The 15,344-nt window shown below is 39.3% G+C and overlaps 1 protein-coding gene across 5 annotated transcripts in view; it reads right to left on the bottom strand.

Annotated features, from left to right (window-relative positions):
* Positions 1-242: 242 nt before the first annotated feature.
* LOC127650287 (ubiquitin-associated protein 2-like) overlaps positions 243-15,344 on the bottom strand; it is a 42,364-nt gene continuing 27,262 nt past the window's right edge. For 2 of the 5 annotated variants that reach the window (XM_052135606.1, XM_052135605.1), the window contains exons 19-30: positions 15,117-15,309; positions 14,963-15,029; positions 13,948-14,269; positions 13,694-13,782; positions 13,472-13,525; positions 13,279-13,360; positions 11,813-12,033; positions 11,402-11,507; positions 9,054-9,182; positions 5,593-5,660; positions 5,296-5,490; positions 243-1,927 (exon numbers count right to left, since the gene is read on the bottom strand). In XM_052135606.1, the coding sequence (XP_051991566.1) occupies positions 1,832-1,927; positions 5,296-5,490; positions 5,593-5,660; positions 9,054-9,182; positions 11,402-11,507; positions 11,813-12,033; positions 13,279-13,360; positions 13,472-13,525; positions 13,694-13,782; positions 13,948-14,269; positions 14,963-15,029; positions 15,117-15,309 (1,622 nt within the window). In that variant the 3' untranslated portion in view covers positions 243-1,831. The remainder of the gene's footprint in view (positions 1,928-5,295; positions 5,491-5,592; positions 5,661-9,053; positions 9,183-11,401; positions 11,508-11,812; positions 12,034-13,278; positions 13,361-13,471; positions 13,526-13,693; positions 13,783-13,947; positions 14,270-14,962; positions 15,030-15,116; positions 15,310-15,344) is intronic. The other 3 variants (XM_052135607.1, XM_052135608.1, XM_052135609.1) reach the window with 3 other exon arrangements.

The raw sequence follows: 15,344 nt of genomic DNA, 5'->3' as shown, positions 1-15,344 counted from the left end.
ATATATCAAATAGCGGGTATACTTTTGTGAATATTTTGAATGAAAGATCAGGATAAATAATAAAGACACATTTTTCACAGGCTTCTTTGCTCATAAGTACCAAGGGTGCCAATATTTTTGGCCACCACTGTAACACAATGAAGCAGACTGCAGTTAAAAGGCACACAAACATAGTTTTCTTAAAAAAAGACATTCACATCCAAAAATGATGAAAATGTCTTTTTCTTGTTTATTTAATTAATATTTATATATAATTTTTACAAAATAAAAAAACATTATGAAATAAAATGCTAACAAGTCTGTAAGGATTTGAAAGGGGAGAAAAAAAGACATCAAACAGACTACAGTACTTGTGTTTTATATATATATATGTACAAGACAATTTTATCCATTTAATTTTTTTTTTTTTCTTTTTGTTTAAACGCACGGTACAAAAAGTCATTGACAAAGAAAAAGAAAAAAAGATACCCATAGTACAATTCTGTCCATCAGCACTTTCCTAATAATCACATTACTAAAAGAATATATTTGGGGACAGAAAGTGGTGCAATAAAGGGGAGAATGATGGCAGGTATGACTAACAACAAGAGGCTGTGGAAAGATGCTTGCGCACATACGGTGGCCTATGGAAACTTTGACCTTTCTTGTACAGCACAACTCCAAAGCAAATAAAAAGGTTCAAGCTTTTGCCAAAAACGCTGGAGGTCAAAACCATGCCTTACAGGGATAGATCACCCAAAAATGTATTGTCATCATTAACCCCTCACATTGTTCCAAACCATATTTTTCCTCTTCTATGGAACACAACGGATGTTTTTCAGGCCCTTACATTCTGCCTACCTCCGTCACCATTTGCTTTCATTGCATCTTTTCCCTCCCCATACAATGAAAGTGAATGAAAACAATCTGCTTTTTCTGTTCCATGGAAGAAAGTGAATCTGTTTTGGAATAAGGGTGGATAAATGACAAATAAAAAAAGTTTGGGTGAACTAACCCTTTAACATCCAGTCTCCCTGCAAGGCTTCAATAAAGGAATACACATTGAAGCCTATAGACTGGCCACCCTGGCGAAAGAGACAGAGAGAGATAGACAGAGAGACACACACACCATATCTGATGCCTGGGAACTCACCTATACATTTTGTTTTCTCATATATTTATATTTGATTAAAAATAAACTTCACAGACTGCATTAGATGATTTAGAGGGATATCTTTTTTTTCCCAAAATAAAATTTGGTAAAAACTAATAGCGGGGGGAGACCAGAGGTGTCGAACATACACTTGGATTGCGAGTCCTGAACAAGCAAGAAGCACAAAAGGGAGAAAAGTGTGTGTATAAAAAAAAAAAAAAAGAAAAAAGAAAAGCCAGCTCCCTTGATCAAACCCCTCTTTTTCATTTCATCAACCAGTAAAAGGAAAAAGTAGAGGATAAAGAAATTAAACATTTGTCCTTTTAAAAAAACAGATCTATGTAACATATGCCTGAAAGAAAAAGCAGGTAGGTGCTTATGCGTTCTTTAACACAATACAAACTCCAAATACTCAATACTCAGCTCTTGAAAGCCTAAGTAAATTAAATAAAATATTCACGCCGTATACTCGCGCGAACCTTCTCCCCATTAGGACGTCTCCGCCATGGCCCCTCCTCAAATTGGCGCCTTACAGTGCTAGCTCTGTTAGGACAGTGCCACCAGTGGAGTCGGGGCGGGTACTGCAGGGTGACTGCACAGAGAGAGAAGAGGGAGCGTCGTGGAGGACATAGAAAATGGGAGAAGGAAATGGTTCCACTAATCCAGCCTTTGGAACACCAGATGGGGCAGGGAGGGGTGTTAATTGCCTCCCCAGCTGTAGCTGTTGTAACCAGACTTGTTGATCTGCGACTTCTGTTGAATGGAAGCATTCGGATTACGCGGTCCAGAGCCACTCTGAAAGGGAGGGAGGGGGTTAAATCACTTTTAAACCATCAGGTGAAGCACAACAGTGACAGACCTCTATTTAAAACATCCTTCAATAAAGAGCTCCAAGCATGAACCTAACCAACTAGATCAATCTCATTACAAACATTGATTTGATATAAAAAACCAAAAATCTAAAAGTATATGAAAATCAGAAAGAGAAAAGTACATCTCTTTTGTAAAGGAACAAACTACTCATCCAATGATATACTGCACTTACATTCTTACATCATTCACAATGCATTTTAAAACAGTTTGTTTTTGTATTTTCATTTGTAAAAACTACTTACTGCAAAATATACAGATATGCATGCAAGTATTTTAAAATGGTAAAGACCAACTCGATTACATCATTCACAATGGTTTACATTTAGCGGTCGCTGCAGGGCTTTTTGCTGCAATTCACAATTCAATGGTAAAAGCTACTTCTCTGATTGGTGGATCTCACATTAGGATTATGGGTGGTGCAGTTCCTCACTGAAAATGACTATTAAACACTTAAACTAAAATATTAAGCTCAAAACTCATCGTAGGTCTGTCGTAAAAGGTTAACAGGCGTTTCTTCAACTTTGGGCACTTCCAACATGGTCGTGTGTCCGTTACTGGGGAGAGAGGAAGAGGTAAGGGCCATCACCTAGTGATTAATGATGCGTAACACCCGTTTCTCGTTACAGTGATGACGGAGATGGGCTTGAAAAGACCACCAAGAACGCTAGTGAGAGAGATGCATGAAGCTGAAAAGCCACGTCAGTATCTGAAATCCTGTTTTGTGTTGTGTTAAGCAGAAAAGCCTATACGTTGTCTGTGAAGCTCAACTCTCGAGTAAAAGCTGATTTACCTCGACTGCCAACCTGCTTCCCACTTCCTTCCTGTTGGAACCTTTACATCCCTTTTTCAGGACACTGGATTTTTACAAAATTATCTTTAAAATATAAATACATTTACAAATCATTATTGTAAAGGGTTTAAATAATGTTTTCCATGCTTGTTCAATGAACCACAAACAATTAATGAACATGCACCTGTGGAATGATCGTTAAGACACTAACAGCTTACAGACTGTAGGCAATTAAGGTCAGTTATATATTCAGTTTTACTTAGGACACTAAAGAGACCTTTCTACTGACCCTGCTCATCTGCGTGAATGTGCCTTAGGCATGCTGCATGGAGGGATGAGGACTGCAGATGTGGCTAGGGCAATTTTTCTTATAAAGACAGCACTACAGGGAAACAGATGAACGTCCTCGTAGTGGCAGACCACGTGTAATAACACCTGCACAGAATCGGTACATCCGAATAGCCCACCTGCGGGACTGGTACAGGATGGCAACAACTGCCTGGGCAACACATGTAACACACAGTCCCTCCATCAGTGCTCAGACTGTCCACAATAGGCTAAGAGAGGCTGGACTGAGGGCTTCTAGGCCTGTTGTAAGGCAGGTCCCTACCAGACATCACCGGCAACAACGTCGCCTATGGGCACAAACCCACCTTCGCTGGACCAGATAGGAATGGCAAAAAGTGCTTTTCACTGACAAGTCGCGGTTTTGTCTCACCAGGGGTGATGGTCGGACTTGTGTTTATCGCCGAAGGAATGAGCATTACACAGAGGCCAGTACTCTGGAGCGGGAACGATTTGGAGGTTGAGGGTCCGTCATGGTCTGGGGTGGTGCGTCACAGCATCATCGGACTGAGCTTGTTGTCATTGCAGGCAAACAACATGTATTACAGGGAAGACATCCTCCTCCCTCATGTGGTACCCTTCCGGCAGGCTCATCCTTACATGACCCTCCAACATGACAATACCAACAACCATACTGCACGTTCTGTGCATGATTTCCAGCAAGACAGGAATGTCAGGGTTCTGCCATGGCCAGTAAAAAGCCCGGATCTCAGTCCCATTGAGCACATCTAGGACCTGTTGGATCGAAGGGTGAGGTCCATTCCTCCCAGAAATGTCTGGGAACTTGCAAGTGCCTTGGTGGAAGAGTGGGGCAACATCTCACACCAAGAACTGGCAAATATGGTGCAGTCCATGAAGAGGAGATGCACTGCAGTACTTAGTCACCATCTGGTGTGCCCACCAGCTGCATTGTGATTTTTGATTTTGACAAAAGAAATCAGCAAAGACCTCAGAAAAAACATTTGTGGAGCCCTCAAGTCTGGTTCATCCATGGGAGCAATAACCAAATGCCTGAAAGTACCCCAGATGAACCTTTCATCTGTACAAACAATACAACAAAGCCATCATACCGCTCAGGAAGGAGGCACATTCGGTCTCTTAGAGATGAACATAGTTTGGTGCGAAATGTTCAAATAAATCCCAGAAAAATTAAAATGACCTTGTGAAAATGCTGGAGGAAACAGGTAGACAAGTATCTATAGCCACAATAAAACAAGTTCTATATCGACATAACCTGAAAGGCTGCTCAGCAAGGAAGAAGCCACTCTAGCCAGACTACAGTTTGCAAGTGCACATGGGGACAAAGATTTTAAGTTTTGAGAAATGTCCTCTGGTCTAATGAAACAAAATTGAACTGTTTAGCCATAATGACCATCGTTATGTTTGGAGGGAAAAGGTTGAGGCTTGCAAGGAAAAATTTGTGGATATATTGAAGCAACATCTCAAGACATCAGGCAGGAATTTAAAAGCTCAGTTACAAATGGGTTTTCCATATGGACAATAACCCCAAGCATACCCCCAAGGTTGACGCAAAATGGTGTAAGGACAACAAAGTCAAGGTATTGGAGTGGACATCCAAAGCCCTGACCTCAATCCGATTGAAAATTTGTGGGCAGAACTGAAAAAGGGTGCGCGAGCAAGGAGGCCCACAAACCTGACAGAGATACACCAGTTCTGTCTCAATTCCAGTTTACTGTGAGAAGCTTGTGGAAGGCTACCCAAAATGTTTGACCCAAGTTAAACAATTTAAAGGCAATGCAACCAAATACTAACAAAGTGGATGTAGACTTGTGACCCACTGGGAAGGTGACGATAAAAAGAAAAAAATTAAAAACTTAACTCTGACATTTCATATTCTTAAAATAAATTAGTGATCCTAACTGACATAAGACAGGGAATTCTTTTCTACGATTAAATGTGAGGAAATGTAAAAACGGAGTTTAAATTTATTTGGACACACACGCACACATATATAGGAGTGTTTGAATTTTTTTTCAAAGTCTTTTCAACAAGTTCAGTGCAAAAAGTGCCCAAAGCTGAAAAAAAAAAAACCCACACCCTTGTATGTTTTGTGAACCCAACGGTCTATATAATTACAACCAATTTAAAACCAGGCAACATGTGGCAGATATTTGAAACACCGGTGCATGCTCACCTGTCCATCCTGCTGCATGTGGTGATGGAGCATCTGAGAATGGGGCTGCTGATGGGGGGTCAGGATATGCATGTAGGGGGCTGGAGCGTAGGCCGCTGCAGCAGGAGGGTTGATTGGGCCACCGCTGCCAAGTGCTGAGGGCAAACTGAAGGAAGCGCTGGGAGTTCCCGTGTGGAAACCCTGCTTCTCAAAAGACTGGAGAGGGCAGATCAAGGTACTTTAGAACTGACAAAATCAAACACTTGGTGAAATCAGTCTAGGATAATCAGATGAATAAAATCCAACAAGCGTCCTTACCTGTGTCTTTGTGTAAACAGACCCTGAAATGTCAGGGACTCCTGTGTTGCTGGAAGTCACAGAGACCCCTAAGTCAGAAAAGTCAAAACATAGAATGGTGATTTCTGAAACTTGCAAATCATCAGCGATAGCACAAACATTCAGACATTTCCATATTATTATAAAAAAGACTGTGTCCCCATAAAAGTATTTTATTCAGAAGAGATAAATCTCACTAATTGCAGACAGCCCTTGTTATTTGTATGCGACTGAAGAACGTCATCAAACATCTAAATTATTTTAAAATTGAGTCCAGCAAATGATGAATGCAAAGAGATGTTTAAGCAGCAAATATTCTTAGTTTGAGTGTTTAGTGTAAAAAGTGCTAATTATGTCTAGCAACTCTTACCATTGAAACAAAGTTTTTCCCTTTAGGGTTGGGAACCGAGAAACGGTTCTTGTTCAGAACTTCCAACAACAACAGCAGCCAAATCATATGATCTTCCTGACTTTTGGTTCCGTTAACGGTTCCCTGCGTGCAACTTTACGCCGATGAAGACTGAACACGGCACTAAAATTGAGTGTTTCCAGTAGCACAATTCAGCAGCAGCTCTGCCCCCTACAGGGTCTACAGCATAAACCACCAGTACCAGTGTATTTTGATTCATGATTGAATGGGTCTTATGAGACAGCTCTTCTGAATCTACAGCGCAAAACATACAGTGCTTCTCGTATAGTCCAATTCCTGAAAGAATGATTCTAATGAGTCGGTTCTTTTGAATTTAGAACACAAAAGTGCTTTTAGTAAAGTCCTGATGCACAAATTATGAATGTCCAAATCAAAATGAATTAAGAACTGTTGAAGTCTCACACACATAAGTACAACATAAGACAACAAAATGCAGTCTAAACGGTCTCTGAAACTGTTACTGTTCTGTAATGTTACTTCAGACCTGTGAGACTTCAAGTAGTGCAAGAACTGATTGGTGTTTTATATGACTGTGGTTAAAGATACACTCAAGTTTTGTTGTAATAATTTGAATTTTATAAAAGAATAAAATATGCCATCACAACTCTTGTTGGTTTAGATTTACAATATACTTGGGATCAATAATTGTATTGCATTTATGTCTCTAAAATGTCTTCATACACACCTTTTACAAGAATTGTGTTAGAGCACCTACTATGGTTTTTCAAACATAACCTTTCATGTAGTGTGCTATATAGTGGTTTGTGAATGTGAAAAGTCTGCAAAGTTTCAAAAATCGAAGTGCACTACAAATGGAGTTATTGACTCCCAAAAGAAAGAACCGATTCAGAACATCTGAAACGAGTCGTTAGTAATTCCAGATTTACTTACTGTACTAACCTACGTAATTTTTTAATTAAAGCATTTTTATGCTGCAATTTAAATGAGCAAATTTCAGTTTTTTGACCTTGGATGCATGTATATCTATTGTATGAGACCTTTAAAACAAAATTAAACCTGTTTAAAAACCATAATAGGTGCTCTTTAAATTTATTTTGCATTTGTTATATTTCCATGATTATTATCATCATAATTATTTTTACATTTTTTTTATTGTTTTTATGTTTTCATTTGTCAAAGTTTCCACCTGCATGTTTAGATGGATTCTTTTCTTACGGTAAATGGAATAGTGGTGCTCTCTCTCTAATATATATTGTTTTATCACTTCATTATTTATTTGCTTTTTCATTTGGAGTTAATTTAGAAATGTATTCGATTTAAGTTTTTCATTTTTTTTTTAAATACAAAATCAATAAAGCCAGAATATTCACTGATCCCTCAGCCCCAAGATTTCTGTTGTAATTGGATATTGCGAGAGAGATAGATATATATATATATCCTTCATAACAATTATCCCATAGTTGCACCTAGCGTCCAAACAGCAGTAATACCGGTGTTCCTCATTTTCCTGCAGAGTTTTTTCTTCGACCAACCGACCAATCAAAACTTGGTCGACCAAGACTCTTCTCATCGACTAACGGTTAATCGACTATCAGGGGGCAGCCCTACCATTTATACACAACAAAGTAAAATACTGACTGTCCCTCATGTTTGTGTATATGCGCAGGTACATTGGGGGAAATCCTGGAGTTATATGTAAAAGGAAAAGCGCACTATTGCAGCTCAATTCTGCTGGAATTTCGCAACAGAAAGTTAAGGAACCAAAACAACTGAAATTTGGAAATAGGGCTGTGCGATACATCGAATACCTACGATATAATCGTGATTATTTCGGCAGCGATACAAAATAAAACAGTATCATGAATATTGCGATGATATTTATGAGCCTTTTATTTGGCCATTAAGCTTTATAGAGTGCATAAGTAGACTAATTTCACAATCCTTCAGGGCTGTATAATTAATCAAAACAACATAAAAATGGAGATATGATCATGTGTATAATATTTTTATTAAATTATACATATTTAACTCGCAAAGGCTGCAATTAAAAGACAGATAAACATGCATGGTCTGTGTGCACTTCAAAATTAACTGACGATGCCCTGATCTGTGCATGCGTGGGGGGCTCGTGTTTTTAGTGCAGTACACCAGCATTGTGAAGTACACAATGAAGTGCAATTCCAAACATTAGTAACCATTATAAAGTTATTATACAAATGCAGAACAGTAGATTTTGAAAGCGATTAACAAGATGCAAAACTCAAAACAAACATTGCACTTCCCATTTCATCATAAAATCTTCTGGTGAAATAAACACGACTGCACTTGCAGTGTCAAAATAAAAACCCAAGATTAGGTTTAAGTAAATAGGACAGAAATATATTAATTTATCTTTAAAAAAATCTTATCGTGAAAATAAAATTCAGTATTATATTATAATAAACCTGACTGGGATCCACACTAATAATTTAAGTGTTATCAGCATTACCTAAAATACTCATAAATGGGCACAAAACAATAATTACCATACCATTTTTGTGAGTGTAATGTTATTTGTTTCTCATTCAAATCAGCATACATCTGTATAGTCGCACTTGTGGTTGAAGTTACGTTCGCCAAACCTTACATGGCAGCAGTTAAGAGTTGGTCAGATTGTGAATTCCAGATTCTAAGGGTTTGAATGACTCCCATATTGTTTTAGAGTAGTTTCTAATTAGCTTCAGTTTGAAGGGTTAAAAAGTACAATTATCAGTATCAGGCACAATAAGCGGTGAATTTTCTGTTATCGGACCTGAAATTCCATATCGGTGCATCCCTAGTCCCAGGAGTAACAATCCTTAGGTGTTCATCTAGGAAAGTTCACAATCTCCATCCCATAAACGATCCATTGCATGGAAAGAGGCAAGTTACAGTTGAGTGCAGGCAGTCTAAGACAGCGTGCCATGTTTGTATCAAGCTCGACCAGTAGTAAGTTAGGAGTAATGAGGAGAGAGAGCTTTAGAAAGAAAAGTGAGGAAAGGAAAATGGGGTCTTAGCGCGAGGCTGCACTCACCCACTCCGGGCCCGGTGACGGAGCTGGCGGGCTTGTTTTGCACTGAAGCAGCGGCAGCAACGGCGGTGCCGTAACCGCCCTTACAGAAATCCCCACTCCCTGCCGAAGCCTGGCCCAAATCCTCATAGCCTGCAAACGGTCAGACACACAAAGCCACAGCCCCACAGCATTAGACACACACCAGGCAGAGCCAGAGCGAAAGAGAGAATGGAAGTGGAGCATAAGAATGGAGGAAGCAAGGCAGCAAGCTGGGTAGGGGCCAAACCAGGCATTGAGTGATGGGAAGAACATAAGATGAGATGAATATGATGGAAGGACACTTATTGAAAAGGTATAGAAGTAGACAATTGAAAAAAGTGAGACAAGGAAGAGATGAGAGGGATTAAGGAAAATAAGCATGAATGAAAATACAAGAAAACAGTTGGAACTGGAATGAAGAGATAAAACTCCAGCAAAGATAAAAGATGACAAAACACTATTTTTGAAGGGGATAGATTAGCAAAAAGGGATGAAAGAGGATACCACAAACTGTATGCTCAAAAGTGGTGGGTTGGATGGATGAAAGCAAGCAGCCTGTGGAAAGCATGTGTGGACCCATCACCCTCAACCAAGCGACCACCCTCCCACCTCATTCTCCTCACATCACTGGTACCACAGAAACCCACCCACTCACCCCTGGAACTAAATAAGCTCTAATATGCTGCAACCGGTCAAAAGATGGGCGTAAACATGAAGCATTAGTATCAGTCTGTTTGTGCTTAAACCCTGGATGGTTGAACATTTGCCATCACAAGTGGAATTAGAGAAAATGCATTGAAGGCAAAATATGAAGGATTCTCAAGGTTATTCACTCAAAATTAGGGGTGCACCGATCTAAATAGGCCGATCTTCATCTTGAATCCATGATCATCCGATAGTGCCATTAAGTTGCATATTTTCTAGAGTCATTATGGTAGTGATTCTGATTCGCTACACAGTGAGCAGGAAGAGGATAGAGAGAGACTTCAAATGGGTATAAAAACGAATTAAACAAACATGCAAATTCAAATCTGCGTGCACGTGATGTAACGAGAGCCTTCATGAGCACTTTTAGCTTTACTCTCTTCAAAAGGAGCGCTCTGTCAAACATGCATGCTCTCCAGGTGCTCTCAATATCTCAGTCACTCATCCCAGCGATATTCTGTGGGATCCAAATTTAAATCAGATTAATGTTGGTCACAATACCACTAATAACAGATATAACTACCCTTCAATAATGGCACTACGTCTTCATGCATTTGCTTAATTTGTGATTTGTGTTACAACAAGATGTCAAAGACAGTATAAACAAATCCTAGATATTATTTCTCACTGGAGCAGTTTTTGAGCTTGTAATTGATGTACGTTTCTTGTTTTTAAAAGGTATTTCTGCTGTGTGTGATGCTTTCATGGTATTTACTGTTTGCCAGTATGTCACAATGACCTTTGATATTGACAACAGAACTATTCATAACTGTTTTCAATACAAATAAATGTTAGCAATTCGCAATTAATGTAATTTAAATGTCATTTTGGTAACACTTAATAAAAAAAGTCTAACTTCTTTAACATTAACGCATTAGGTATTATGAATAGTTTTTTTTAATCATAATGTTTATTAAAATACAATTGTTCACTGTTAGTTCATAGTGCATTAATCTTAACTAATACAACTTTTGATTTAAAAAAAAAATTTATTAGTATATGTTGTGAATAAAATCAGATTACTTCATGTTAAATGATGTTAACAAATGGAACCTTTTTGTAAAGTGTTACATACATTTCCTGTGTGGGGCAAAAACATAACTGCAGCATATAACTTGCAAAAATGTGGCAAAGGGCTTTTTTCTTTTTATAAATGGTATCGGCCTCAAATTTTCCGATCGGTGCAACCCCTCCTCAAAATAGTAAAAGGTTGGACATGTTCTTACAGCTCTGCATCGATTTGTGTCCATGACTTCAACTGTCAAAACTACCCCACTACTTAAAAAAAAAAAATGAAGCTCTGTGACTAAAAATAGGAGTGTGTGATTATACTAGTGTGATGTTTGTTGAAAAATCACCTGGTAAAGATCACACATTAAACAAAAGTTGAAGCATTTGAAACATTCAGGGTCAATTATCCAACTTCAAGGAGACAAAGCTAATATAGTTAAACATGTCTTGGAAACCTAATAATTGCTAGGGTGTTTCTCAAACATTTAAGAAAACTGAGAAACAATCATAGATTTGCAATCTAGGCAAACTCTGAACTGAGAACTTAAATTCAGCTGACAGTTTCAGCACAAAGCATTTAAGCATTTCGTGTGTGGGTTGAAATAAGACATTACCAGTGCTGTATCCGTGTGATCCATAGCCGCTCGCTTGCTGGAAGGCCGTGGCTGATGCATTTACACCAACATTCACACCGTGCTGTTTGGAAGAGGTAGGAGCCACCTAAAAGAGCATTCAAAAACAGACAATTTTCTTAGTAAACAAGACCGCAACATTTGTTAATGAATGCCTTTCAACTCAGTCTATTGAGCAAAATGTTAGGGACTAACAGCCTTAGTAATCATACAATTTCATTGCATCTTTTTTTCTATACAATGAAAGTGGATGGTGACAGACTGTTAATCTGCCCAACATCTCCTTTGTGTTCCAAATAAGTCAGTCATAAGAGTTTGAAACAACATGAGGGTGAGCAAATGACAAATTTCATTTTTGGGTGAACTCTTTTAAGGCCATCAAAGAGCCGTTACCGGAAACATGGCAGGGCCGTACTGGAAGGTGTTGGGCAGACCGGGCACACCAGTGTAATATGGCAGGCTGGTGTAGCTGTATCCGGGAGGAAGGGCCGGGTTGATGAAGGGCTGCTGTGTGGTGTGGTGCGTTTGGGGCTGGGTCTGCTGAGGCTGTGCCAATGTTGTGGCGGGAGCAGGGGACGAGGCATCACCGCGGCCAAATTTTGACAAGTCACCAGCTTAAGGAAAGTGAAAAGCGACAAATACAGCTGTGTTCTAAGAGTCTGCAGAAGAGTTGAAAATCTGATAACTATCTAAAAAACTATAAGTAACAAAAAAAAAACAAAAAAAAAACTGAGAATTCTGACTAGCATGCACTAACCCCTAGTGTTGCCATGGAAACAAAGGACAGTGTCTGCAGTTGTGCTTTGTAAGCTCTTGATTAAAAATCACTCAACTCTGAATGGGAACTCCAAACATGAACTCTTAAGGCCACAATCACACGTTCTCGTTTAAAAGCCCAACTTTTTAATCTGCATTTTGGCTTTCAGTCCACAATGAGATGGCGTTTTAGTCAGCGAATAGACCTTTTTGAAAACGCTCTCCCAAGTGGATACATTTGAAAAAGCGGTCTTAAGAAAACAATGATTTATTTGTTGACAGATGACACCAAAACATTCAAGATGGCGGCCCATGTTATATAATCTGAATGAACTTTATTGCAAAGTATGCTCACACACACGCTGATAATAGGCAATATCCTTCTGTCCCCAAATGTAACACCTCTTTAAATAAGACTTTTGTTATACCATTTAAGATATTTAAAACATTTACAATTAAGAAATTAAGACTTTTTAATAGGGATGCAATGGATCTATCGATCAAATAACCAATGATGTAATGCATCGATGCAATACGTAAAACTCTATTTTTTTAGAATGCACTGCTATTGACACGCAAGCCAGCCACGTCCCCACAAATTTCTATCAAAGCGAGAAGCTTTGGAAGACCGACTCTACCACAGCAGTGAAGCTACTGTTTATGAAAGAATATGTAATAGTTGTGTATAATTTATTACATATGTAATAAATGATGTCTGCATTTATTTTGACTGTAGAAACTTCAATCGAAACCAGCTTTTATTAGCTTTGAATATTGATAATCACGTTTGTGACTTAAAATAGAAAATCGGCACATAATAGATTCATATTGATCGCAGGCCCCTAAATCGAATTTGTGGCAGACTTTGAGGTATCGGTATACGTCAGATTGCTGGCTAAGAGAATCGATATAAGTGTGTTCGTGACAAAACTGCTGATTTACACCACTACTTTTTAAAGACCCGCAGGAACCATGTATTAACTGGAACCGAAATGCCGAATACAATTTCATGAACATTTGAAATGATTAAAAAGTAAATTTTTGGTTGAAGTGCTCCAAATCGCATGTTAGAAAACTGAAAACTTAAATTGGTTGCATCTTACCAGAATAAGGATTATTTGTCAAACTGCCTTCCCTGCCAGTCAGTGCTGTAGTTGGAGTAGCAAATGGTATGCTGTAATAGTCCTGCAAATGAATAGAAACAAAATGTCACAACTTCAAACTCCACAAACGTAAAAATGCAGTACTGTTGCATCCCTGTCAAATACTTATGATCAAATGCAAACAGTCCCTCACCAGTGGTATTCTGGTTTGTAACATTTGTAAGTCATCGTAGCCATACATTTGAGGCTGCAGGACAAAGAGAAAACAAGTGTTGAAGTACAAAGCATGCTCACAGCTAGAAACATGTGCATGGCAACGATCTAGAGGTATTTGTTGCTTTTAAGTTGTATACGTAGAGGAGACATTAAAGTACTGAACTGGAAGTGTGTAAAAACAGCAACACAGAACACTCACAGCATAAGGATGAAGCAGACCAGGAGCCATGATGTAAGGGTTGGGCAGCAGTGGCGGTACTCCAGGAGGCAGGTTTGGAGGCGCTTTCCCTGTTTGATAATAACAATAATAATAATATGTGATAAAAAGGTGAATTGTACAATTTCTGTGCCACTAGCGACACAACTAAATGTAAACCAGTTATTAGTTTTGCAGTTTCAACATATTTTCTGAACAGTCCTGTTCTATTATTGGACGTGCTACCAATTTCTCACCTGAGGCAGCCGTGCTGCGAGACGAGGAGACTAATGAAGGTACAGCAGCGGCCAGGGCTGCAGAGGATGAGGAAGATGAGGACGCAGCAGCTGTGGGATGGCCCATGGATGGAACACCAGTGACACTGTTCAGTCCAATGGTCAGACTGCTGACCGGACCCAGAGCAGACTGCGCTGAGACCGAACTGATAGATGAGGGTGCGACAGGGACGCTGTGGGGGATAGGGGCAACTGACGTAGATGAAGAGGGGGGAGGGACTGATGGAGTCACGGTGGCGTAAGACGAGGAGTGCAAGCTGGAATCCCCGTCCACACTCTGATGCTAAGGTGGGGTTGGGAGTTTACAAAGCGAGATAAAAAATAATGAAACAACTTTGGCAAACAGTCAACTCCCTTTGCATTTCAAAATATCTGAAATTGATACAATTCACGTGGGACTTAAGTTATGTTCCAAACTTTAGTGAGCTGCCTACCTAGATGGCATTTTAAAGAATCATAGGTGCGTGCCCAAAGCAAAGGCTGATCAACAACACAAAAGAATAATATGCAGCCAAAAAGACACCGCTTGATCAAAATCAAACCCAGCATTGTTGCATTCTTCTTGCATAAGGTAGTCAAAGAATTAATTTTGATAAGCTCAGAGAAATGTTTATCCAAGCTGACATATGGAGCCAATATAAAAGGTATTGATTATAAATACATTTTATTCAGTACTGAAAAGAATATATTAAAATATCCATTTCACTCAATATTTGTGCACTTTTTCCAACTTAAGAGCTTCATGCCATTAGCTTAGCAAAAAATGCTTATGTCAGCCTCTACCAAAATGAGCTGCGAGCATTAGTGGAGTATCTTGTCCAGGTCCCGTGAAAAGTGCTCAAATCAGCCTCTTAAGAGGTTAATTTTCAGTATGAATGCTGCCTTAAAAGGTAACTGCCCATGTAGAAAGGAGGCTCACTAGGTTTTGGAAAATATCCTAAAAATAACTTCCCTAATAAACATACTGTAAACTCACCAGAAGACCTGCGTTTGAAGTGCGAACTGAAGATGATGCCAAACTGTTCTGATGGGTAGAGAGGGAGCTGAGGAGCAACATATGGCATTATTAGAGTCTCAATTGTCATTGATAGACACTGAAATGTAACAATGCATCGTCAACATCATAGTACTTATTATGTTGAGATGGAACCAATGAGATGGGGGAGGCATCTTCATGGCCGAGAGCACTGAGAGGGGTCTGATTGGATGTGGTAAGCAGGGAGGGAGGACCCGACGAGGAGTCAGCCACTGGTGCCATGTTGGAAACCGAAGGCAGGACTGATTCAGAAGCCGGTTTCACAAGTACTGCAGAGCCTGCTGCAGCTGGGGAATAATTGGATATTTAATTTAGTATTTAA

The sequence above is a fragment of the Xyrauchen texanus genome, chromosome 10 (genome assembly GCF_025860055.1).
Source record: "Xyrauchen texanus isolate HMW12.3.18 chromosome 10, RBS_HiC_50CHRs, whole genome shotgun sequence".
Classification (NCBI taxonomy): Eukaryota; Metazoa; Chordata; class Actinopteri; order Cypriniformes; family Catostomidae; genus Xyrauchen; species Xyrauchen texanus.
The sequence above is the reverse complement of the archived record's forward strand: the minus strand, read 5'-3'. Positions and strand labels throughout refer to the sequence as shown.